The sequence below is a fragment of the Micrasema longulum genome, unplaced genomic scaffold (assembly GCF_059751315.1).
Source record: "Micrasema longulum isolate JH-2025_06_02 unplaced genomic scaffold, ASM5975131v1 h1tg000725l, whole genome shotgun sequence".
Lineage (NCBI taxonomy): Eukaryota > Metazoa > Arthropoda > Insecta > Trichoptera > Brachycentridae > Micrasema > Micrasema longulum.
In genome coordinates this window covers 874,751-902,705 of record NW_028277921.1, presented here as the reverse complement: position 1 = coordinate 902,705, position 27,955 = coordinate 874,751, and the positions used below count along the sequence as shown (strand labels likewise).

The window sequence follows — 27,955 nt, the reverse complement described above, 5'->3', positions numbered from 1 at the left end:
AAGGAGGTGTCACGATTCGCACCCGTATAGGAGAATGGGTAATGCAGGCGTTATATAGGCGGCATTTGGTTTTCACTAAGTAAATATAAGATATCCAGACAGCCTTCATACTGTTGAATGTAGCACACTTTACTTCTAGCCGCACTCCCAGTTCTTTTTGCCATTTGTACTTATTAGTAGTAATTTTTATTTTTTTTATTTATCCTTTTTTTTAAATAAAATGAAATAATTGCGTTCTAATGATTGACCTAAATATTTAGGTCAATCATTTGAGGGCCATTTTCGACGAGTTGTAAATAACTTACTATTAGAAAATGGGAATGAAGTTGAGGTAGAGTAGGATTTGAACCACGAAGTCCGAGACACTAGTCATAGGACCACAACCCGATTCGCGATATTAAACTCCCGCGAATACGGTTCATTGCATCAACCACGCCCTTAATATGTCACGATTGGGTGAAATTTTTACCTTTGTTTCAGACCGTTTAAATTTAAATAGAAATTCGTCACGATTCTTGTTATCGCAATTTTCAAGGCCAAACATGTCGCGTTTTCGTTGAAACGGATTATTAAACCATTTTATTTTCAAAATGATGAAAAAAAGTAATTTGTCTATATCCATTTTACATATTTTTATCGGTATTCATGGTATGTGATATTTCCCTATTGCAAAATTATGGGATGTATCCCTACCATATTTTTACCTTGGTAATAAAACAACTTGACACAAAATTATTTACGCCATTGTGGGTTACTGGGTACTCTAAAAGCCAATTAGATTTATCAAAGTAAATTGTAACATAAATTCTAGTTCCTTGTCACTCGAAGCCAAATTACTTGAACACAAACAAATAAGAGAGAAAATCGTTCTTTTCAAGTTTAAAGGCAAAGAGGCCCTTCAGAATTGAAAGCAGATAAATAAAAACAATTGGTCCCTTTCTTCAACTGTTCTCAAAAGGAAAACTTTCTGCCGTTTTGTGCAATTTGCCGCTCGAATCGTCGTAAATAGAGGATACACAAGATGGCGCCTAAATAGGCTTACCAGACGTACCATTTTTAACGGGACGGTCATGGTATTTTTTGCCGTTACTAGTTCTGGCAAGATCTTTATTTTAGTACGATTATTAAGGGTAATTTTTCTTAGAGCAAGATTGCCTTTAGCAGTTACTTAAAAGCTTAAATAATACGCTTCTCGAAGCCACTTCATACACTATGTGGCTACAAATATAAAGACCGACATGAGAACACAATTTTTCTATTTGTTTTTTCTATGTATTTTGTTCATAATTTTGTTCCACATAATTCTATTGTTTTTATAAATATATTTTTATGAATTATATGATGTACGAAACTTGTTTTTATACCCACTGAGGTATAATTTAAAAGACTGTTTAACTGTTTCGTGCTGATTCACATTTGCTTAGCGTACACAAGGAAAAACACTTTTCCCCACAATATGCAAGATAAGCTCCGGAACCTATGTTGAATGGAATACAAGTCGGATGCTAAGTTCCGCATCAAGTGTACATATACACACAAATGATGATTTTTAATGCCCTTAGGGCTTTTACAAATGCAAACAAACAAACAAACCATCAGGCCGTTTCCCCATTAAAGTAGACAGAAAGGAAAGACCACTATGTCGTTCTATCTTTGAATACAAATCTCGCTTCCTCTACATTCATAAATCTTCTAATTCCCGCGCGCCGATTATTCCGACATTCGACATGTCCATCTTCAAGTATTTGTTGAATTTTGTAGTGCCATGTCTTTCTCGATCTTCCTCTATTTCTGCATCCATCAACATTTGCATTGTAAACATTTTTAGCCGTTTTTTGCTATCTATTTGCTCTACATGTCCAAAGTAGCGCAGAGCTCCTTTTTTGATTTTGTCGATTGTGCTTGTCTCAGCCTTACATAATGTACGGATCTCAACATTTGTGCATCTATCGTACATAGTTTTACCACACATTCGCCTGAGAGATCGCATTTCGACAGCATTCAGCCTACTTTCATCCCTGTTTTTCCAAGTCCATACTTCGCTTCTAAACATCAGGGTCGAGACCAGGACTCCGTTGTGAACTGCTAATTTTTCCTCTTGTGACAAACATTTATTTGCTAAGGCTGAATTTCTGTAATATAGTTAATAGTACTAATGTCCCGCTTTTTCTTATTTAATTATGTTTCATCTAATCCTTAAGCTATTCTGAACTTGTCTGTTTAATCTCACGGTATCATATATAGGACGTTTGACACAGAAGGTAGTCATGACTTTTTATGGCACACGACAGTTTGAAGTTACATCAGAATAAGCCAGCTCTCCCATTGTGAACGATTGCAAATCTTTCAAGAGATTTGTCCTCGCTACAGAAAAGAACTTTACCACTGAGATGAAAAGAAATATGGAAAAAATGGAAGCTTTAAAGCTGGAGTTCATAATGCTTAATCAAATCATATTCATAAAATATTTGTTGGCATAGAAAAAATACTTTTTAAATTTAAGATAACACGGATTACTTTTTAGAATAATCAAGCATATAAATTGTATTTTTGTGTTGTTTTTTTACCATAATTTTATCGTCATTATTTTCCTAACAGCACGCATTGGGGCATTGGGTGCATTGGATTTCAATGATATAGTTCAGTGCCACGGGAAATTGGATATAATAAATGTTTTCATACTCGCAATGTTGAAAATGTGTGAAAAAAGTTTAAAAAAAACAAACTACTATGAATGACGTCACTTGAACGTAGTTATGCAGAAAGCAGCCATTCCACAATTTAAACAAATGAGATGTTGATGTTATCAGGTGCCGTAAGGTCAATTATATGTTCTGTGTACAACAACCAGACCACTGTCATACAAAAAACTGTATTAATCACCATCTGCAAATGGTGTCGATCTCCAAAACGGCACTTTTCAATTTGCAAAAAACCTCCACAGCACAAGAAAAATCTCGTGGTTCTTTAAAAATCATTAAGACTGTCAATTTTCTTCTATTCTATTCTAGTTCTACCCACATACTGTCAAGTAACATAATGTGAAAAAAATCTTATCCAGTATATTTTAGTAAATAAGTGGTTAAAGGTGCATAAAACAAACAAATAAATAAGGAAATGATAAACAAACAATCTGTATTTTTTGTGTTAATGTTATTTCGGTGAAAAGTGGTAAATAATATTGATAATTTGTGAAATGTCTTTTTGACAGATAATTTTTCAAGTTTCAAGTTTATGAATGTGTAAAACATAAAAAATACTCATCAAATAATACAAAAATTAACTAATATTAAATTTATATTTTTAAATTATAATAATAATATATTTTAAGTGCTATCCTTGCATAAATTATTGAAACTTTTAAACCGGTACTTTTGTTTTTATTCATTGTGTATTTATTCATTTATGATTAAAACTAATACTGCGTTTGCAATGGCACCTAAGAGGGATCTTAAACAGAAAATCGCCTCACCTAACCTAGAATGCCTGATGTCTCCACAACCGGCTTCTATTAATTTGGACATTACCAACGCATTATCTGCATTACAGACAGATATAAGAAATATGAGTGATAATTATACAGAGCTTAAAAGTATACTACATAAAGACAGAGAGAGATGGAGTGAAGTCAGCCAGTATCTCCGCTCTGTTGACGACCTAAAATCCCTAATCACTGGAAAATTATCTGAAATTGAAAAAAGGCTATTGCTGGTTGAAAAAAATAATTCAGTTATTTTGGAGCATAAATTTCTAGCAAAATTATCTGATGAGTTAGAAGACCGATGCAGACGAAGAAACAACATCATAATATACAATATTCCAGAGTGTTCAGCCCCAACATATATACTACGTCAAACTGCGGATACAGATCTCACCTTAAAAACATTGAATACTATTAAGAAAATTGAAAAAGATGACGTTATCAAGATCTACCGACTTGGCCCGCTTCGTCCTGATACCACAAATGTTCGCCCAATCAAAGTTGTATTATCGAACCCGACATTGGCTACTGAATTATTTAAAAATAGGAATAAATTAAATTCCTTCAAAATAAATTTCGACCAAACACCTGTACAGCGTAAGGAATTGTTGGACCTTAGGAATGAATTAGAAACTAGAAAAGCCAATGGCGATCAAAACCTTACCATAAAGTATATTAACTCTTCCCCAAAGATTGTCAATACTCTTCCAAAAAACTATACAAAAAAACTACAATAAATCTATATTATCAAAATATTAGAGGCATAAAAACTAAATTGGATTTGCTAGCGACCACGATTCCTACATTAAATTATGATATAGTAATTCTTACAGAAACATGGCTTGATAAAAACATAAAGTCATCAGAACTTAGTTTCCATAATTATAATATTTATCGCCTTGATCGTAATATTAACACAAGTAAGAAGTCTAGAGGAGGAGGTTTATTAATTTGTGTAAATAAAAATATGAAATCCTCTATTATTCCCTGTAAAAATGTAAGTGTTGAACAATTATTTGTTAAAGTTGAAATTCAGGGTGTCAAGTTGATTATTGGAAGTGTATATATCCCCCCTAATTCTGATTCTTGTCATTATAATGACCATTGTGAAGATGTTGAAAGCATTTTTAGAAGATTTCCTAAGTACCAAATGTTATTAGTGGGTGACTATAATCTTCCGAGTTTTAACTGGCTAAACTTAGTGGATACAAATGTTACTGGTGTGTTGACTATGAACTCGAGTATAGTTAGAGACATGGCCGTTTTCCTGGGTCTATCACAGTGTAACTATGTATCCAACTCAAATAATCGTTTTCTGGATTTGATTTTTTCTAACATACCCTCAATTATAGTTGACCAAAGTGTAGATGCTCTTTTACCTATTGATGCCCATCATCCACCATTAGATATTACGATTTCCAATTTATTAATTTCTAAACTAAAACAAGTGACTACGTACAGAAATTTTTCAAGAGTCGACTTTTCACTAATTTGTAATTATTTGGAATTAGCTGATTGGAGTTTTCTTCAAGACTATGATCTAAATGACAATCTCTTAGCTTTTTATAATATTTTAAACTCTTCTATAGAGCAATTTGTACCAATTTCAGTTCAAAGGGAAAACAAATATCCAAGTTGGTTTTCTAAGGATTTGATTGATTTAATAATCTCCAAAAAAATTATGCATAAGCAATATAAAAAAACCAGATCAATAACTGATTATATTGAATTCAATAAGATTAGGAAGTATTGTAAAAAAACATCATTAATATGTCACAATGCATATATAAAAAAGATCGAAGATAATATTCTGACTGATCCTAAGTATTTCTGGAGATATGCTAAAATCCTAGACAATAGCGATACTGGTATTCCTAAATCTATGAGATATGGAAATAATAGGTCTAGTAATATGCAAGATACCGTTAATATGTTCGCTGACTTTTTCTCCAATGTTTATGATGATGCCGTAACTTTAAATAACACAATGGAAAATAAATTAACTGAGCTTATTGACCTGCCTAACTTTACTATTTCTGATAAAAAAATTATCAAGTTTGTAAAATCGTTGGATAAACGTAAGTCTGCTGGCCCTGATGGAATTCCTCCAGTCTACATTATAAATTGTATTCATATATTAGCACATCCTATTAAAATTTTATTCAATAAGTCTTTAACTACTGGCGTATTTCCTGATATATGGAAATATAGCCACATTACACCCATATTTAAAAAGGGTAGCAAAGATGAAATATCCAACTACAGACCTATTTGTATTCAGTCTACCCTCCCTAAGTTGTTTGAAAAACTTGTACTTGATAACTTAATTATACCTTTAAAACAAATAATTGCTCCTGAGCAACATGGGTTTATTACTGGTCGTTCAACAGTCACCAATCTCATTTTGTACAAGAATTTTATTGCTAGTGCACTTCATAAGAAGCACCCGGTCGACGCTATATACACCGACTTCAGTAAAGCCTTTGACAAAGTTTGCCACTCTAACTTGTTGCAGAAACTTGGTCGACTGGGAATACGTGATGAACTCTTAAAATGGTTCATTAGTTACTTATATAATAGAAAAATAGCAGTTAAAATAAATTCTCATATCTCCTATAGTTTTTTAGCAACAAGCGGCGTACCCCAAGGATCACACTTGGGACCTATTTTATTTTTAATTTATATAAATGATATTGTTGAAATTTTTAGCGATGTAAAATATTTGCTTTTTGCTGACGACCTTAAACTTTATAGAATTGTAAATAATACTGATGATTGCAATACCATGCAGATGAATCTCAACAGAATTCACGAGTGGTGCAATAAAAATAATCTTTTTCTCAATATAGATAAATGCCAGGTTATTTCCTTTTCAAAAAGTAAGAAACCTTTAATTTTTAACTATTTGTTGAACCACGCAACAATTGAAAGAGTTGATTTCATTAGGGATCTTGGCATAATTTTTCATGATAAACTTACATTTATCAAACATATTGACAAGATTTCAAATGAGGCGCTAAGTATGTTGGGATTTATTTGTAGGGTTACTAATAAATTTGAAAGTATCGCACCAATCAAGTCACTTTATTGCTCCCTGGTTAGAAGTCGTTTAGAATATATTTCTCCAGTCTGGTCGCCCCATTATCGTGTACATTCTGATTCACTCGAGCGCGTCCAGAAGAAATTTCTAAAATATATTAATTTTAAACTTCATATTCCTGCTGCTTTATTTAATTATAATCAATTGTTGTCTTCAGCAAATCTTTTAAGACTTTCTGATAGAAGAATCCTAACTGACCTAATATTACTTTTTAAGGTGATCAATTCATTAATTGACTGTCCAGATTTGCTGGAGTTGGTGTGTTTCCGTGTACCTGGTCGACATACCCGCCACAGATCTCCTTTTTGTTCTGCAAGTTCTAGAACCAACTATCACATGCACTCGCCTATCCCTAGGCTCCATAGATATGGCAATCAGTATGAGGACAAGGCTGATATATTTGGTTCTGGACTTGATAGTTATAAAACGAGTCTGATTTCTTTTTTTCTCTCGCAATATTATTCTTAAACTTTTCTTTTTATTTAAAAATGTTTTTTACTTTTTTGTTTTTTCATATTTACGTATTTATTTCGTTATTATTTTTGGTTGCTTTTATGTATTTACCTGCTTGTTACTATTGTTATAGTTATGCAATTTTTATAATTTTTTGTTATGTTTCTATATATGTATTTTTTAATTTTTTTTTTCATATTTATGTTCAATATATGTTAAAGGCAATTTCTGCCGTTTATGTAAAATAAATAAATAAATTAAATAATAAGATTCTTCTTTATAATATTAAAAAAAACCTAATGTATTCATTGTTTATCATTTGTTAAAGTCAAAATCATTCCAACTGTTGTGTAGATTTGACTATTTAGTCTTCACACAAAGGTACAATTATCTCAGTTTTACTTTTCTATGGCTGGCTGCTCTCTGCATAACTACGTTCACTTGTTCTTCCGAATCAACCAATGATAGCGCGTCGTGATATATATCCTGACCAATCGAAGAACTTACCTTAGAGAACTTGATACGTCACACGCGGAGTAATTTCAAATGACAAAATTTTTAATACGATTAAAATATGTTTTTTTGCTTTTTTTATGGTTTATTAACAAATTTATTATTTTAAACCTTTGAATTTCCTCAGTGTTGGGTTTATAGCTCGTTTTTCTTATATTAAATGCAAGGTGATCAGTCTGTGGTCTATTAAATATTGCAGTATAGCACCGTCTTAAAAATCAATATTTTACGTCCTTCGTGTCAGGAATCAAACTCAGGACCTCAAGCACTAGCGAACGTGCCAGCCACTGTACTACGGGGTGGATTATCTTCACTCGGTTTCCTTCTTTGGGACTCATGGAGTCGAAAACAGTCATCCAGGGTTCTGGTTCTATTTTACACTCAGAACTGTATTATTTTTCCACTGTCACATGGAATATATTCTAAATCAGCAGATTTTAAGAGGAAACGCGGCCTAACGTTTCTTCATACAAACGTATTCCCATATTTTCTCCCTAGCAGATAGATATTTGCCATTGGCGTGTCCTTAGACTTTTGTTTTTTATTAATTATTTATTATGGGAACTAAGACCTTCGGAAATCTCTTAAAGGCGCCCACTTTTATCTGCTGTCATCAGACGTACGGTATACAAAAAATATGATTACCATTTTTGAAAAATGCAAAAGGTACCAACACAGAAATTTTGATACTCATTCTGATACTCTTTTCAAAAAGAAAACAACAAAATCGATTTATTTTTGAGGTCCGGAAAACTGGTCAGCGAAACGTCAATTTTATCGATTATACCTAGGCATAATCAATTTGACGTGCAGTTATCTTTTCCGCACAGTGTTGGAAAGGCATCTCTGAGAGAATGACAGAAAAATAATGTTCAAATACCTATTCATAAAAATTCTCTGTCACCGGATATCCTCTTGAATTAATGTATAGTACATATACATGAGAACTTTAAAAAAAATATATTTAGTCTTTCAGTACAAGAAAAAAATTTTAAATGTCCTAATATTAACATATATCTAATTATCATTCAACTATATATAAATTAATAACATTTCTGAACCATATGCACACTTAAAAGGTATTACGAAAAAGATTGCAGAGAGTAAAACATTTTCAATTTAAATTTTGGGAACAACCAGAAGATTTTTTGATATGGGTTTATGTAAAATCACCTGCAATACAATCACTAAACCACACACCAACCACCGCAGCAGCACATCGTCCTATCAAACCATGACAAATTTGAAACAAATTTACCATATTACTAATCAAAAAATCGGGTTGTGGTCCTGTGGCTAGTGTCTCGGACTCACGGACCAAAGGTCCGTGGTTCGAATCCCACTCTACCCCAACTCGATTCCATTTTCTAATAGTGAGTTATTTACAACTCGTTGAAAATGGCCCCTAAAATTAAATATTTGGGTAAATCATAAGAACGCAAATATTTCTTTTTTTTTTAATTTTAAAAATTAAAAGCTCCAAGATACACAAGGGTTAAGTCGACGCTAAATTACTTTATTTAAGTACAATAAACTGTATTTTTTATTTCTAATAATATTTATTTTATTCCAGGCTTGGACAATCAAAAGCGACTGCCACTCAGAAACTGTGAGACTACATATGGTGTACAAAGATATCCACAATGTTCCAAGAAACCATTTACGGTAAGTCGATATTATTTTTGTTTTTAAATTTCCTCGTTAAGTCTAAGTAAAGTAAGTGGACATCACCGGACCCCTTCAAGAGACCGTGTCGCTTACCATCTTGCCAGTTTATAATATTTGTATTGTTCTGATTACGTTTATTTAATTCAGAGATACAGCTTATAATTACGCAATCAAAACCGGCCGTTGATGATACTTCCGTTAAGTATTAGTAAAGTAAGTGGACATCACCGGACCCCTTCAAGAGACCGTTTCGCTTACCATCTTGCCTCTCTTTATAATATTTGTATTGTTTTGATTACGTTTATTAAATTCAGAGATACAGCTTATAATTACACAATCAAAACCGGCCGTCGATGATACTTCTTTAATAAGCTTCAATTAAATTAACTTAACAATAGAATCACCATGTAAAGCGCCCTTGAGGTATTTTATTACGAAAATGGCGCTATATAAGTTATCCATAATTAATTGATTAATCTTAGGCATAAAATTAGATTCTATGCTTCAATGGGGTTCACATACAGCTGGTTTATCGAACATACTTAGTTCTGCAGCTACGCTGTTAAAAAGATTCGACATCTTACTGATGTAGAAACTGGTAAGTTGGTCTATTTCAGCTACTTCCACAGCGATATGTCTTACAATATACGAATATACTAATGTGGGGAAATGCTGCAGATATTGATTCTGTTTTTGTGCTGCAGAAGAGAGCTGTTCGGGCAATTTACGATATGAATTTCAGATAGTCACTTAGTAATAAGTTGAAAGAAATTACTGTATTGACAATCACATGTCAATATATTTATGAAAACTTTATATATGTACATGAAAATATTGATGATTTTAAAAGTAACAGAGATTTCCACAGGCTCAACACAAGAAGTATAAAAAATACTTGTTGTGCCCACTACTAGACTGCAAAAGTCAATTTGCTTTCATAGATAACCCCAAGATCCCTATTTGTCGAAACACGCAAGATTTTGCGGCCATTCGTTTTGTATCTGTGATATACAGTACGCAATGCTCTTGTCAAAGATAAAATTACGCATTTCGAATAGAATATTTGTTTTGATAATACTTGATTTGATGCAATGCCGATAATAAAATGGGGCTGGTTTTCGACATTGGTTAACTTAATTCCAAATAAGCGCAGTATCCTCCCTGACACTATTATTCCCACGGAATAATGTATTCATAAAATTTAATTCCGCCAATCAACGATTGCGTTTTATAGTTAAGCTTTGGGCTGTACTGGCTTTATGGAGAATCAACTAAATCGTGGTGAGCGTTTATTGGTACATTTATTGCGTTATAATACTAAAACAATCCATATTGTCTTAATACAAGTGACTTAATAGACATTAAATAAATAATAAAAGTTTAAATATACTGATTGTAACATCAGTTTAAATGTTGAACGACAAAGTTAATGCTTTAAATAAAAGTATACTATTTAAACCACTAACCTAAAATAAATAAACCTCGTTTTTATATTAACTACGTCTAAAATATGGCAAATTTTGCTTTTCTCTCAAGTAAAATATTATATAAATCAAATCACGATCCACATGCAAGCATTCATCAAAGAAAGACATGTACCTTACTATGTACATATTTCCATACTAATATGTAATATTTATTTATGTGCAATTCTTTACCATATAAACGACATTAACTAATAATAAATAATCAATTGAAATTGAACATATTTAATATTTAGGACTAACAATAGACAGATAATTGACATGGACAGTTCACATCAATAATTAAATTAGCAAAATAGCAACATTATCGAGTCTTAATACAAGAATATCAGAACAATATCAGAAGACAAGGACAATCGCGACTAATAAATCAGGGACTAAAATTATACAATAAACTATCAGACAAAACTAAATAAAAGGTCAAACTTTTCAAAAAGTGAAAAAAATATATATATCAACAACAAAGTATAAATAAAAAATGATATTTTATTTTTGTAAAATGAATTTCTAATAAAAAATATTATCTAAAAAAAAAACTGGCAGACGTCATTATTTTTGACTAATTAATTTAAAAATCAAAACGAGTATAACTTATTATCGAGTTATTCAATAAATATTATTATATTTACGAAAAGAATGAAAAATGTTTAGTTTTTTACAGTTGCAGTTTTTTTCCAAATTAAGAGAAAAAGTAATCACAACCAAAAAAATGCAACAAGTCTATAATGTATTTTCCTTCATTATTTTACAACAAAAATGATCAATAATTCAAAGCATCTTCACCGTACACCGCGCAAATATCGCAAGCAGCTGTGTTTCTTTGGGTGAACGCAAACAGAAGGAGGCGTCGAAAATGCTCACTTTCGTTGACTGGACATTGTCGATTTTGAAGGCAATCATACAAAATAATAGATGTAATGTAAAGCAAATATTAAAGAGAACATTTACTATTTGGTGCTCATTTTACATTTGAGAATAACTGACACAACTTAAAGACGTGCTCGAATTATTAGACTAAAGAGAAAAAGTATGATCCTTTTAACTACCCCTACTTCTGGCTCATATTGTTTTAAATCTATTTTATATTTTGATGTCATGAAATGTAGTTTTTATCCTATTTATATGTATTAAATGCATTTTATGTAGTGCCAATATCTAAATATGATTATTTTTTTTAGACCGACGCCCAGAATGTTATCTGCAAGAAATTTCTTGTTTATAAGTAGCAATGAACGCTTATTATGAGCAATTTATGTCACAAAAGGCAAATTTTTGTATTTTATTGTTTAATATTATAGGTAAAGTTCAGAGATTAAAAAAAAAACATGGAAGGATACTGTTAAATAATTCCTTTTTCATAGCTGATAAAAATAAACAAATAATTTAGCCCGTTTATAGCCAAATAAATTAAACATCGTAAATAAGCCGGTCATCTTACGGGCGTGCGTGCATTCTCCATCACTATCAATAACCGACTGAATCTCTTTTCTCACAAACAATGGCCACAGAACAGTGTATCTGTCTTTTTTTCTATGAGTTATATCTTCGTGCTCTCTCTTATACATATTTATTGCTGTATTCGCGTGGCAAAGACAAATATTTTCTTTTTTTAAATCCAGCATAATTATATAAATGTTACTTTCCAAATACGGTGTGAAAATGTGCATTTGAAGATTTAAAAAAATATATATAAATAAAAATACACCGAGTCTTGTAACAAATGTAGACAAGTGTGGCGTCACAGCCACACAAGAGTAAGAAACAAATATTTGTTGCTTAGATCTAAAAGGGCTAATGTTGTTAATCGCTACATTATCTACAAGAGAGTAGTTTTTCAGCTATTTTGTGACTGTTTTACTTGTTTATTAACTAACGTTAATAAAAAACATTTCCACGTATGTATTACTAGAGTAGTATTTGGAATTCAATTATAATAGAAACCTAAGTACGACGGCGTTACTGCGCAATACAATAATGGCCACGCTGCCTGTCAGTTCTTCTACCACGTGACTAATTGTTTTCACTGGGAGTGCAACAGCTAGTACCACGTGATCTGTAGTAACGGCGTTTACCGGAAGATGCTCGTAATAGGGTGTGTATATATGCGTATGTGTCTAACGACTTCAAAAACATTCATTGAAACTGCTACATAACACATATGTGAGAGGTCAGTTAGAATATGTTTCAATTATATGGAATCCTCAATACAAAATATATGCAAACAACCTAGGAAGGATTTAGAAAAAAAATATGAATTCAATAAAATACAAATTTTATTATACACCAAATGCAATTTAAACTCTGGAGCATAGAAAAGTGATTGCACATCAATTTTTCCTATTTAAACTAGTAAACAACGTCAAAGACTGCCTTTAGCTTAAAAGTTCTTTAGAATATCTTATACCAGACAGGACAAGACTCCAAATTACATTCAATTTCCTGATACCTAAGACTAATTCAAGGTAATATGTTTTTTTCTTTAGAGCATGTCGTTATTAAAATACTTTTTTCTACGGTCACGCAGACATTTTTCATCTCTCTTATACGAAATCAAGAAGATTTCTTAAAGATAGTTTGACTGTTTAGTTATAATATGTCAGTAAAAATATATAATCATTATTTTGTTTTGTACCTTCTACAATATTTTTATAAAATGTTTTATTTTATTTATTCTTTAAATTAGTTTTTTTTATATTTTATTTATTATTATGTATGTATAATATATGTATACACAAACACGTATTTTTATTTTATTGTCAGTCTACAAGTTACTAACATTTCTCAAATTTTAAATTACTTTTATTAAATACTTTTAATGTACCTAATCAACAGCTTACATCACTGTAAAAAAATTAAATTGACTGTTTTTACAATTTTAGTTTATATTTATTCTTATTTTTTGTGTGCAATATAATATGTAAAGGCTGTTGTTTTTCGCCCAAATAAATATAACATAGTTAATGATATGTTTGTTTTTTGACGTCAACCCTCTATAAAATGTTGGCAAGAAAACAATGAAATCCGACATCGGCCCTTTTATATCTAAGCCAAAGGTGTGCAGAAAATGTATAGTATTAAAAAAGTTGATAATTAATTCTAAAAAGACTTCTGTCAAATAATATTCATTATAAATATGTAGGTGTAAAATAAGTATGAATTTTATATGTTTCTTTATTCTTTCATATTTTCTAGCAAAAATTTGATATCTATCTAACTATTGAAAGTTAAAACATTGATATACATATAGTGTCATATTATTTAACATTTTTCCAAAACTGATCAATATCCAATCGCGAATCGTCAACTAAAAACATATTTCTACAATCACGAATAGATTAGTACGTTGAAAAAAATATCCACAGTATAGTAATCGCATATAATGTAACATAATATATTGGTCAATAATGGAGCTAAAAACAGTTTTATAACGGAACAACGATACCCATTTACCTTTGCATAATCACTCACATTAATTGAATGTGTTTTTAAACGGCTACTAAAGGCGGAAAAACTGTGACAAAACACAATATTGTGCGTGATAAAACCACTTTCGACATCAAAATTATTGTAATTTGTATTGTAGAAAAGCTTCAAGAAAATTATTTTACAAACAATTTTTATTTTTTAAAAAACCTTTTACTGCATGGTTTTACTATTGAACTATACCACTAATGGGTTAAAATTAATGACACCTTAATATCAGACTATCATACGTCATTTTAGTCGTATTAATTGTACCTGTCACTAAATTTCAATTTGCGATAAATTTGGTCCAGTCCTTATTTTAGATTCCCTTTACAAAAGTGAAACTATCACTCATGAACTATTTGATTATAAAATGAATCCAGTGCCATATGAACCATTAGGTGAGAATGGTGATGATTATTATTAATAAGAAGAAAAATAAGTAAGTGTGTCTAAGAAACTTTAACGAAATGGTTGGGGAGCTTGCACAAAAACCGCCCTTGAACCGGTAGCAATTGCACAGAAATCTTTAATCCGAGTAATTAAAAAAAACCTTTTCTGTATCCAAGTACCTTTGTTTTAAAAAAAAATCAGAGTATTGAATATTATTCAACAGTATATATTGAGAACGGTAGTGGTTACAGAGACATTTACCCAAGCATCAACCACAACCATAATACAAGATACTCCAATAGGGATCTGATACTAAATGAAGGGGTCAACACTGTTCTGGCATTGAGACAACACTATTGCGTTGGCAAGAAGGTCCATTTCTTTTTGCCAGAATCGTCTAAAAGCGGGTGTGTTGTCAAGTTGCGGAAGGTGTTGACCTCGTTCTTTCATGATATTGGTCGTAGGGAGTCAGAAAGGCTGATGCATGCCGTGGATTGAGGATGCTTACTGAATGTTAAAAATAAAATTAAAAAATAAGATTTTTTTTTTTTAAATATGTACAAATAGCAATCATGAAGTTTCGCATTGTATATTAAATAAATTGTCTATTTATTTACTTATATTTTTCGCTTACAAACTATAACTAATGATAAAAATAATGTGACATCACTGGGGTTTCCCGTGCCGAGGACACTTAACAATATACATTTAAAAAAAAAATACATTTGAGAATAAACAAAGAAGATTTACTTAAAAAACAGAGATAATTTACAAATATTCAGACAGTTTTTAAAAACAAGGTACATCTATATTATTTATATTACAAAACACACAATAAAAATAACAAAAACCTAACATAAGCTATACACTTGTGGAGCAGTTGATTCAATATTGATATGGGTCAATGAGACAATCCATTTTCCTCTACCTAGATCCACTATCCATTTTTTATAGTCTTTTTAAACATTTGCTCGTTACTAATTGTTTTATAAATGTATGTATGTGTATGCACATGGGTATATGTACATGTGTGTGTATTTATGTATGTATATGTGTGTGTAAATGTATATATGTATATATATATATATATATATGTGTGTTTATATATGTATATGCATGTTAATATGTGTATGCATGTATATATGTATATGTGTGTATTTATATGTATCAAAATGTGTATCCGAGTAAGTTTATATTTTATTAGTCTGTACTTTCTATTAACTCTTACTGTAACAATTATCATGTATTAAAATGTAATTGCCTAGCTCGGAAGAGAGTATGTACCCTTGTTAGCTGGGCAAAGTAAACATTAAATTGTAATTAAGATAAAATGGATAAATAAATACATACAGTGGCAGATTTCAGAGTTTGAACAAACGTAGCTTCAGAACGCAACGCGTGAGAGGGGCGCGGAGGACGTCGTTAAAAGCTAAAGCGCTGTGATTTTTTTTTGTAGCCTGGCCATAGAACAGTGGAGTGGAGAACACCGCGCTTTTACCGTCTAGGCGTACATTTCGAGTGAGTTTTCGCTGTCTGAAGCACGCCGTCGATTTAATAATCGTTACGGTATTCGTCGATTACGTGATGGACCATCGATCAACCTTATTCAGTCGTGGGTAGCAAAGTTCAGAGCTACAGGATTAACATTAAATAAACCCAGACCAGGACATAAACCAACGTTAGCCACGGACGAAAATGTTGAACGTGTTTTATTTATTTATTTTAACAATTTACATATGCATATGAGGACGGGCATATTGCCTTACGGATTTTTTTTCCTACATACCCAAACCGTTCAGTTTGAGAAAATTACAAGTACATGGACATATTAAATCTTAGAATTTTATACAAAAACTGTAAAACAAAGATTAACAAAATAAAAATACATTAAAAAATTAACACTAAACTACGAAGAAAGGAGAGGAGATGCGAAGGAAAGAAGAAGGATAAAAGAACGGCTCAAATATTTAGATAGTGACATTTAAATCTTGACTTAAATGTAAATAAAAAAGGGGCATCTCTAACATTAGTGGGTTAATAATTCCACAGTCGAGCAGCTACTACTATGAAAGAGAAGGCAAGAAAATAAGAGCGATCAAAGGGTATAAAAGGGTTCTTTCGTCACTAGAACGAAGAGATAGTCCGTGTTGTGATAGAGGTTGAAAGAGCTCTCTCAGGTAAACAGGCGAAGTGGGATTATTTAAAATATTGTGAAGAAGTGATAAAATGTAAATGTTTCTTCTATGCCTGATACTGAGCGAGTGTAGTTGCGTGCGATATTCGGTTATGTGGTCGAATTTGCAAAGTTCAAAGATATTTTTTTTATTTATTTGAATCGGGTTGTGGTCCAGTGGCTAGTGTCTCGGACTCACGGACCAATGGTCCGTGGTTCGAATCCCACTCTACTCCAACTTTATTTCCATTTTCTAATAGTGAGTTATTAACAACTCGTTGAAAACGGCCCTAAAAATTAAATATTTGGGTATATCATAAGAACGAAGGTTTTCTTTTTTCTAAAAAAAATAAAAATATATCGTATACAAACATTCTGCAATCGTTCCAACTTATCAAGTAATTCTGAGTTAGCATCTGGATAACATACATCCGCATAGTCAAAAGGTGGAAGAAGTAAGCTCTGGACTAATATTTGCTTAACATCAATTGGCAAGAAATTCTGTAATCTTTTAAGTGAGTGCAAACTGTTTAAAGTTTACGACTCACTTCGTTAACCTGATCGTGCCACCCACAATATTATGGTTTCTAACACTGAAAATCCCCGTTTATAACTTCGTCCACGTTCATCAATATAAGATAATACGAAATCAACTTTGCGGATAATAATGCGAAAAACACTTCCATCCGTATAAATTTCAAGTTGTTCAAGATTTACATGATTCTGACTTTGCATTAAGAAGAACTTTTGCGGAGGTGATGCTGTTGAGATTTCATACTGTTACTCGGGTGGGCAACATATTCTTCAGTAACGAAACTCACTTTTACATTGGAGGATATGTGAATAACCAAAACTTCCGCTACTGGGATATTTGCAACCCGAGACAATTGCATCAAGCGCCTCTACATAAACTTTTAATCACAGTCGAGTGTACAATGTCTGCATCTGCCATCATAGGGCCTTATTTCTTTGAAAATCAACGTGGCCAAACTGCAACTATAAATTCGAAGAGATAAGCCGAGATGATCAATGATTTTTTTATGCTGGAACTTCAGAATAGTCCATACTTCAACTCACTTTCGGCTCCTGACCGAAAACATTGGCAGTGCGTTTTTGCACATGTTGTCAACTTGTATATTATTAAGTTCAATAATATTATAATGATATGATAGGTCTGACGTGATAAACGAGCAGAAGTATGACAGCCCGCGCATCGGAACTAGAAACGCTAAATGCGCCCAACATAATATGCACGTTATAGTTAACTAAATTTTTACTAATATCATGTCATTACGCATGTTCAAAGTGACATTTCAAACGAACTTCAAATCTGCGCATGCGTTGGCAATGCCCGGAATATGTATATTATCTTCTCCCTCTAACGCACTACTCATCGGTATGAAGCATTGTCTGTCTCGCTCAAATGACGATTTTAGGAGATATAATATAGTTCTTACAAATTCAGGGTAAAAGATTGTGCAAAACAGAATATGCACTGGGACGATTGCGCAAGCGTCGACAAAATGAGAAAATCGTCCGCTAGAGTCGACTTCGCTAGATCTTTTGGCGCTAGTATTGAATAATATGATGTTTACGTGTATAATATTGCAACGAATCCCTGTTTCTTTTTTCCTACTTATAACATATTTTTACTATCAATAAAATTACTAATTTATTTACATAAATTTTTACTTGGCAGTGCACTGCACTTATGCACATACTAAGGAACCGCCTCTGCTCAACTATAACACATGGTTCCAGCAGGACGGGGCCACAGCTCATACTTCTAATGTGTCTATGAATGCATTGCGGCAGTTATTTCCAGAAAAAAATATTTCCCGAAACGGTATAATACCGTGGCCACCTAGGGCACCAGATTTAAGCCCATGAGACTTTTATTATGGGAATAATTAAAATCTGTTGTTTACAAAACAAATCCGAGCAAAGTTACACAACCTTAAGAAAATATTCAAGCCGAAATCAGCAGGATTCCCCAGTCACTCGGTAAACGCGTTTTTGAAAACATGCGTGCTAGATTCGAAGAGTGTGTTAGACTCAATAGCCACCATTTGGAGAACGTGGTTTTATAAAATAAAATCCGCAATTGTTGTCTGTAAACTATACCTAATAAACATTATTTGTATTAAAGGTGTAGTTTTTTTACATACAATTTTTCAAACTTTGAAATCTGCCACTGCCCAGTATTTTACGGCACTTTTCTTTTGTGTCATGCATATTTTTCATCTCGCCGACGCCAATCTTAACACGACGCTGACGCAGTCATGATGTCGACGCCGACGCCGCGCTTTAAAGGTAATTTTATTTCACAAAATAATGAGCTTTAAACAATATGTGCTCATGTTATCTTTCGACATCCTTTCACAGGATTTTAAGATGACAAAAATAAACGTGTAATTATGTATTGTAAATAGAATAGTTAATTCGGCCTGTGCCGGGTGGATTAAGAAGACAGTTTTGTGAGTCTAAAATAATCAGAATCCTTGACGAGTATTTTTGACTCGATAGCTGTTCTTAAGTAAACATCCTAAAAAAAAAATTGAGATGAGGAAACTACACCTTACAGTGTAATGATTGGCGCATTTGTCTACCAAACTTGAGGTGCTAGGTTCGATTCTTGAAAAAAAATGAAATATTTATTTTTAAAGGTGGTTTTACATGGAAGAATTTCACTGTCCTTTGGCTGGAATTCAAAGCGTAAGTAACAAATAAATACGATGCGCTTTATAAAAAAAAGCAGTGCTCAATGAATCATCGAGTGCGGAAAAGGGTTTGGTGGTAGCGTTCTGGACTCATATATCAAAGGTCTGTAATCCAAATCCTATACCACAACTTGATTCCAATTTTTCCAGCACTTTTTTTTCCAGTTATTTACAACTTTAAGGAAATGATTGTGAAAATTTAAATATTTAGATAATAAGAAAAACTCAGTTAATTATTTTTAAATTAAAAAAAAAAACCTCTCCCAATGACATCACCGTATGTTTGGTTTTGCATAGGACACTGCATTTAAACACCGAATGTAACGTATCTCGAATCACCTATTACAAAAAGTAGAAGTTATCAAACTTTTGCTTCATGTATTGTTCTTGGCTCCGTTAAGTATTTCGGTGAAAGTACTCCCTCAACATACCCGAAAAACCCATTAAAACTGAAGGTCTTTCTATTGGTTTTGCTCATAAAAATCGCCAATGTTTTTTTGTCAATAAACAATGTACTCGTTTAAAATTTTCAATTTTATAAATTGTGATTTTGGAATTGAAATGTACTTTACTACTTTCACTGCCATTTCCACTTTGTAGGATATTGTCGCATGCAAAATTTATCGAGCATTCTGCTCTCTCTCTTTATCTTGACGAGAGTTTGGCAAATATCGGTCACCATATTATGGGGTACCCATGAGAATCTTCCATTTCTCAACCCAAGATAAAACGAACTGAGTTATTAATCTGAAATTCCTTATGTTTTCAACTAAGTTTGGATCACTTTTCTTTCCACATTCACGAAGGAACAACGCCATAACACATGTTTGGCTGTTGATCATTTAGCTGTTTATAGATTCAGAGCAGAATGCAGACTCATTTAGCTGTTTATAGATTCGCTTCCGTGATTGAGGTCCCTGGTTCGTTTCTTGGCAGGGCGACGTGTGAAATATTAGTTTTAAACCTGAAACATAAGATTATCTTACTTACTTTAATGATTTAGATAATCTTCAACCAGAGCGCCAACGCAGTGTTCTTTATATCACTGGGTGTGGATAGGAAAATAATTATAAGTAGTAATATTTCAAGCAAAACATAAGTAAGTGATTTATGCGAAATAAGTTTTAATCATTATTTAAATGTTTTAACCTGTGCGTCTATGATCTAGAAGATTTGCAAAATTTTAAATTAACAAATTGTTTTTGCATAACATTTTCCTTTAAAACCCTTACTAGGTTTCGATATTTGTCAACCGAGAAATCGAACGACCACGAGAACTCTTTCACTGCAGACAAATGCACTGAACGTTTGACCATGAAGCGAACTATTATAACAAATTTTAACAAAAACATCCCTTATAAATATGAATTTATACGGTATCTAGTCGGATCTCTACCCATAGCTTGCTTTAAGAACTTCCATCCCCTTCAACCTTGCTCGATCAATCAACTGGTCTATATTAGAAGATAGATAGCTGCGAGTATTTTCATATAGGTATATTATTCTTTAAGTATATTATACCAGTAAGGAAACGTTTAGAAATTTCGCGACCAATAATTATTGTTATTTGCTATTGTCTTCAGTTTTATTGTACTCTGAAATACTTCGTAACAATTCATTTAAATGGTGAAAAAATATATTCTTTTTTAGATAGAGAAATTGTAAAATTTGAGGAATTCATTTACATATCGAAAGCTCTTAAAAAGTAATAGTATTCTGGATAGAGCAGATTTTTTTGTATTTTCCAAAATTTTGTGTTTTTATTTGAGTTATTGATTTTGTGAACAAATACCATTGATATTAATTGAGTTAATGATAAATTGACATATATTCAAAAATATATACTTATAAATAAGTGGAAGCGTATCAAGCATTTTTAGTTTGTAACTTACAATTAATTATAAGTTTTCATATTATTATTACAATGGAATTCAAGAATTCACAAGAATTTTAAATATTTAACTTAAATGGAATATCATTATATTAAAGGGTTTTCTTTGTTTACAATGTGTTAGCACTTTGAATTAATTTAACATCGACTTTACCCCTGTGTATCTGTTGTTTTTCTCGGGATGGTTCTTAAAGCTTAGTTTGTAATATCGTTAATTTGTTTCAAATTTGTCGTGGTTCGATAGGATAATGTGCTGCTGCGGTGGTTGGTGTGTGGTTTGGTGATTGTGTTATAGGTGATTTTGCATGAACCCTTTTCAAAAAAGCATCTGGTTCTTCCCAATTTTTTTTTTGTTCTCTGCAATCTTTTTCGCTACCACCTTAGTGTTGTGATGAAATGTATGTTTCGAGTATACATATATTAAATAGATTTAAAATGTTGATAATCAATATATATTTGAATGATAATTAGACATAAGTTCATTTAGGGACGTACATATATTATAACATTATTTGTACTATTTTCAGACCAAATAAAAAATATAAAAACCAGTATTATGATGCTAAAACAAACAAATACAACCTAATTATTGTATTTCGTCTTTTTTGTATTATTCGTTCATGTATTTTTTAACGTATTTATCACAACTAAAATAGATTGCATTTCAAAGAAGGGAACATAGATGTCTAGGCATTAACAATGTGTGGGGCCAGAGAGTGAAGTACAAGAATGTGTTATTGTCTATGCGCGCATTGCCCAATGGACCATCAATGAAGTGCATCACGTCACCCGCATTTTTTTGCCTTCACCAGCATTCAGATCTTTTACATAGTATTCTTCATTTTATTTATGAAACCACTACATTTTCGTGTGTTTAATAAATCTAAATTATAAATAACTTTATATCTTTTATTTACCTATTCCTTGAGGTTAAATTAATTCAATCGATTTTTTTAATAAACCGCAAACTACACCTCTACAAACTTCTACACACTGGTGACCGATGACAATTCACGTCTATCTTAAACTTTTATTACTTTTCAAATCAGAAACTAGAATTAAATTATATTAAAAGCCTTATCTAATAAATTAGTTTACAGCAATTTATGAAAGTTTTATTACGTCGAAATTAGAGCGCGTCAAACCATCTACAGGGGCTTTTGAACTGCCTTGACTGGTTGAGTGGTCACTTTACACACTTGTGTTACATTCACTATTCTACCTATGTTTAAACACACATATTTCTTTGATTCTTCCCACTGTTTTTACTAATTAACGAAGCTGAAACCTTTATTGATGCTCGTCAGGTTCATATGACTGAATTATTTAGACTTGTACATTCTACATGTTAGACAAAGTCTGAGAGTATTTTTCAATTTTTATACTTCTTTACATTGGTTTAATCAACATAATTTTCATTTTGTTCTAATCTTGTAGAAAAAAACGGGATTTAACTTTCTTTAATTCTTAAAGTTAAGGAAAATCTCCTTTTGGCTCGTTATCAAACAAAACTTTCACATCAGATCGTTTAATTTAATGTAGCGTTCGTTATTAATTCATGTTTATCGTGTATACGTACCCACTCCTTATATTCTCTTATCAGTGAAAAAAAAACTAGAATAAAATATCTAGATTGCTTTTAGTTTTCAGATAAAATATGTGTTAACGATCCAGCAGGACGCGGGCGCTTCTTTTTAATGCAAAACAGTTCTCACCACAACACGTTCGGTGCAATTAGTAAAATAAGCTCCACTTCGTTAGTGAATACAAATTGCCTTAATTAAGAAAACAACAGGTTAAACTAACCGATAAAATCCACCGCAAAGAGTGCTAACATGTTTATGAAATGATAAACAATAATATTGCCTTATTAAAGCTTGAATATTCCTCAGGTTTTTTAAATGAATACATAATACAAATTAAAGCGAGTCATTGTCATTACCATTTTTTGTTCGCACTCAAAAACATTTAGGAGGTTTTGAATTGATAAAACTAATTGAATTTCATTAAACTACTGTAGGAATAGAAATAACTAACATACCTTTGTTAAAAATATATTTAATAAAATTGAAAACTTGGATTCAATTCGTACGGCACAAAAATTCCTTGCTTTTGAATCACTCCTAATGCTTTTAAACGTTAAGCAACTGTTATGTGATCAACTCCTTATAATTCTGCGCGTTCATTTTGCGTCTGGCATAAGTCTTCTTCGAGTCATACTTCTAATTCTTTTTCTTCAATCTTTTTCGTTGCCTAGAGCGCTCTTTATGTTCTACATCAAAATCAGTATATTTTTCAAAGCGTCAAAACCAATGTCTGCATGTTGTTTTCAATAGAGCATAGTCGCCGTAAGTCCCAACGAAAATCTTATGTGCTTCAGCTGCCGGCATTTTTTAAAAAAAAGTAAAACATTTACATTTCTCGCAAATACTTTTTTTTGTGTGACGAAATTTGACATGTTTAACGTTTTTTTTTTTTTTTAAATATATATATACGCCCAATGGGCATTTTAATGGACACATTTATACATAGAAAATTATGATAAAAAAAGTTGAAAGACTCAATGGTTTATAGTAGACTTTGTGGGAGTGGAAGCGGTAGAGAGATGTTTATAATTGAATTTGATTCAGTGATCGTTTGAGAGAAGACAACTTGTTATTAAAGAAATCAAGACTGGTATGTTTGTTAGCAGACCTAAGAATTCTGGGCATAGGGGAATGAAAACCATGGTTAGTTCTATGTTTATCGGTATGAAAGAGTTGTTTTGTATGAGGTTTCTAGTTAGGATATTTAATTTTACTGAGCTCAGTGGTTCAGGCGTACCAAAGAGTGAGTTGAGAATTTTAAAAAGGACTATAAAGTTGGATTTATTTCGACTGTCTTGAAGAGAAGATATATTCAAGGTAGTTTCTAACTCATTGTACGTATATAGGTCTTTTGATAAGCCCAACTTCCAGCCTATCTTTCTCAAAAATCGATGTTGAACTGATTTAATATTCTTGATGTGAACATCATAATATGGAGACTAGATAACAGAGGAATACTCTGGGTGCGGGCGAACTAGGGAACAGAAGAGAGTTTTAAGGGTATTGATATTTTTGAAGTCAGCTGTGCTTCTGTCAATATATCCAAGAAGTTTTAAGGATTTATTGGTAACATGTTAAATATGAATTGTAATGAATTGTATGAAATTGAAAGTTAAGTGTCAAGTATAATACCTAAATCTCGTATACTAGACACAGATGATAATATTTCATCGTTCAGTGAGTAGTCGTATTTGATTGGATTTTCCAGACGAAAAAATCTCATAACCTTGCACTTACTTAAGTTGAGATGTAGATTATTGGATGAAAATATGTCGTTTACACTTCGGCGGAATAACATATTATACTGTTATTGTAAGCCTGATGGGAGAGCTTCACGATGAAGTTGGCAATAGTATTGACTGATGTTAAAATACTAAGATTACATCATCCGTTGAGAAATAGCGAGAACTTATTTAAGTCCCTATTATTAAAAATAGTAAGAAATGAAAAAAATATTATGACTTTTTACAGGAAAGAAATTAAATAAAATCTGTTATATATCCTAATGGATGTCTCAGCATTTGTAGCCACTGCTTGATCAGAGGTTAGTCGATCCACCCTGCATTGGCTTTAAGAAGCATATTGTTGGAGATTTTGTGAACTTGTCAGAGCCTCCGGACTCTTTGGCAAAGTAGGGCAGCGAAGGAGTTTACCTGTCCTGCCGTAAACGTTTTGGAGGTACTGAAGTACCTAGACAGTTCAAACAATAGAGAAATATAACGTCGTACAAATACTGATAAAAATATGTGAAATGGATTTAATAAAATTAGTTGTATTTTCAAAATCAATATGGATATTGTGGGATAATGTTTTCATTCATATTTTTTTCAATAAAATTAGTTGAAAATATGTCTCAACGAAAACGCGACACGTTTGGCCGTGACGATTGTGACGTCAAGAACGGTCATCTGTAACTTATTCTACACGGCTTGAGTATAATCATTAAAATTTTCATGTGTATCAATGCATAACAAAATAAATCAAATATTGCAAAGTTTCGTTGTATTTCCGTTTACAGCAAAGAAAAACCAATTTATTTAAAGTGCGTTTTGATATTTATATCCTTGCGTAGGATAAACTTTTAAACATACCTGTGGGCATACAAAATAAAATGGCCATGAATTATTTAAAGGAAAAATAAAATATGTATTTACTGTCCTATCCCTTTACTCATAAATTCCAGTAAGCCGCGAACATAAAAGACCCAGCCGTAGCCGCCTTTTTCGCAGTAAGGAGCGGATCTTATGCTTTTTAGCGAACCGCATATATTTCGAAAATTGAGTTATTTGAGGACCAGCAAGCACTCCGTATATTTTATAATACCTACATTCGCGCCACCTTGTTGCCGTGAATTTTTACTTTATCATTCGCAGCGTGAAGCATCCATTTTTTGTTATATAAGGATGTGTTTACTTCTTACCAAAGAGTTACTGTATTAATAAAATATCAAATAATAATAATAATTATTATTATTATTATTATCATAGTTTATTAACAAAAATATCAATAACTTAATCTACAACATAAACATTTAGGTAATAGATTTCTCTGGATCATGTCTAGTCTGCCTAACTAGGTACAACCTGTTTTAAGGCAGACATTTTTATGCAAAAATAAACAAAAACATTACTACCTACTGGTTAATAAAATATACTGTTATACAAAATAATTTATTAGGAATTTATTTTGAGTAAATTTTCCGATTTTTTTTGGCCTAAACCCCGTAACCATTTTTTTACAAATTTGTTAAATTGAATTCGGGTCATGGTTTTGCAATCTTTGGGTAACATATTGAATATTTTGGGGCCCAGAAACCTGAAATTTCTTTCCCCGAATTCAGAGATTGTGATAGACCCTATGACCCATCCTCTAGTTTGCCTTCTGGTAGTGTGGGAGTGTTCCTTTTGGGATTTGATAGAATAATTTACTTGCACAAACATTATTATTCTAAAAATATATAATAGTCTTATATGTAAGATCTCGAATTCCTCAATTAACTTGACGCTGGGGTACCTGAAGGGCTTTTTAAAAATTATTTTAATGGTTGATTTTTAAGCAGATTCGAGAGGTTTTAATATCAATTTATTACTAATAAAAATATAGTTTTTCCTGTATCTGGGAGGATCTACATATTTTTATATACCTACATATATGTATATTATTTCCGCGTATCGGATATATTTAATAAAAGAGGCAAAATTACCAGTTCACAATTGAGCCCTGGTCCCGACCCTGATGTAAAGGAGCGAAGTATGGACTTGACAAAGTGTAAAAACAGAGATGTCAGTAGGCTAAATGCTGTCGAAATGCGATCTCTCAGGCGAATGTGCGGTAAAACTCAGTATAAATTACACATTAGGAACATAGAGAGAATTCAAAAAAAGTATTTGAGATTCGTAAATTTTAAATTAAATATTCCCTTAGATAACATAAATTACACGTATTTATTAGACACTTTAAATTTAATTTTATTAGAAGATCGTAGAAAAATAAATGACCTCCTTTTTTTATTTAAAATTTTTAATTCGGACCTCAATTGTTGTGAACTCCTGAATCTCATTAACTTCAAAATACCTAATCGAGTCACTAGAAGTACGGAGTTGTTTGCAACTACGAGTACACACGTGGGTACTAACTATGCACGACACTCTCCGATTCCGCGTTTACATTCCTTAGCCAACAAATTTACTTGTGAAATAGACATTTTTAATACGACAATTATCAATTTTAAAACGTTCTTAAATGCACTGTTTGAAACAAATTATTAATGTCGTAATAAAACTTTCTTTTTCATACAATTCTTTCTCTTTTTTTGATGTGTATTATTATTATCTTATCTCTTTGCATGGCAGTATGCTTCTTATTGTTTCTAAATGTATACAAAAAAGCATTGTTTATCTTTTAAATTTTTCCGCACTATGTTTGTACTTACCTGTATATTTTTTGTAAATGCCCCTTGGGCGTATTGTAAAATTAAATAAATAAATAAAAATAAATAAAACTATGTACGATAGATACACAAATGTTGAGATCCGTACATTATGTAAGGCTGAGATAAGCACTATTGGCAAAATCAAGAAAGGAGCTCTGCGTTGGTTTGGACGTGAAGATCGAATGGACAGCGAAAGAACGGCTAAAACTATTTACAATGCGAATGTTGATGGATGCAAAAAAAAAGGAAGACCGAAAAAGACATGGCATGACCAAATCCTACAAATAGTTTAAGATGGATATGTTAAAAGTCAGAATAATCGGCGCGCGTGCATGAGAAGATGTATGAATGTAGAGGAAGCGAGATCTGTAAGCAATGATAAAATGAGGTAGAGTTCTATCATCTCTGCCTACCCTTACAAGGAAACGGCAGGACGGCTTGTTTTGTTTGTTTGTTTTTATGTATTTAATGTAGGATAGTGATCCTATGGAACAAACCTTTTGAACTTTTTCAAAGATGGTGGATGGTAGTTAAACCTTTAGTGTAATTAATATATGAAACCTTTACATTCTGATTTTCCTGTTATATTTATCCTT

General features: G+C 32.0%; 1 protein-coding gene across 1 annotated transcript in view; it reads left to right on the top strand.

Moving 5' to 3' along the window:
- LOC148279400 (uncharacterized) overlaps positions 1-27,955 on the top strand; it is a 249,363-nt gene that overhangs the window by 154,522 nt on the left and 66,886 nt on the right. Inside the window, exon 10 of the mRNA XM_088230023.1 lies at positions 9,121-9,212. Within this exon, the coding sequence (XP_088086149.1) occupies positions 9,121-9,212 (92 nt within the window). The remainder of the gene's footprint in view (positions 1-9,120; positions 9,213-27,955) is intronic.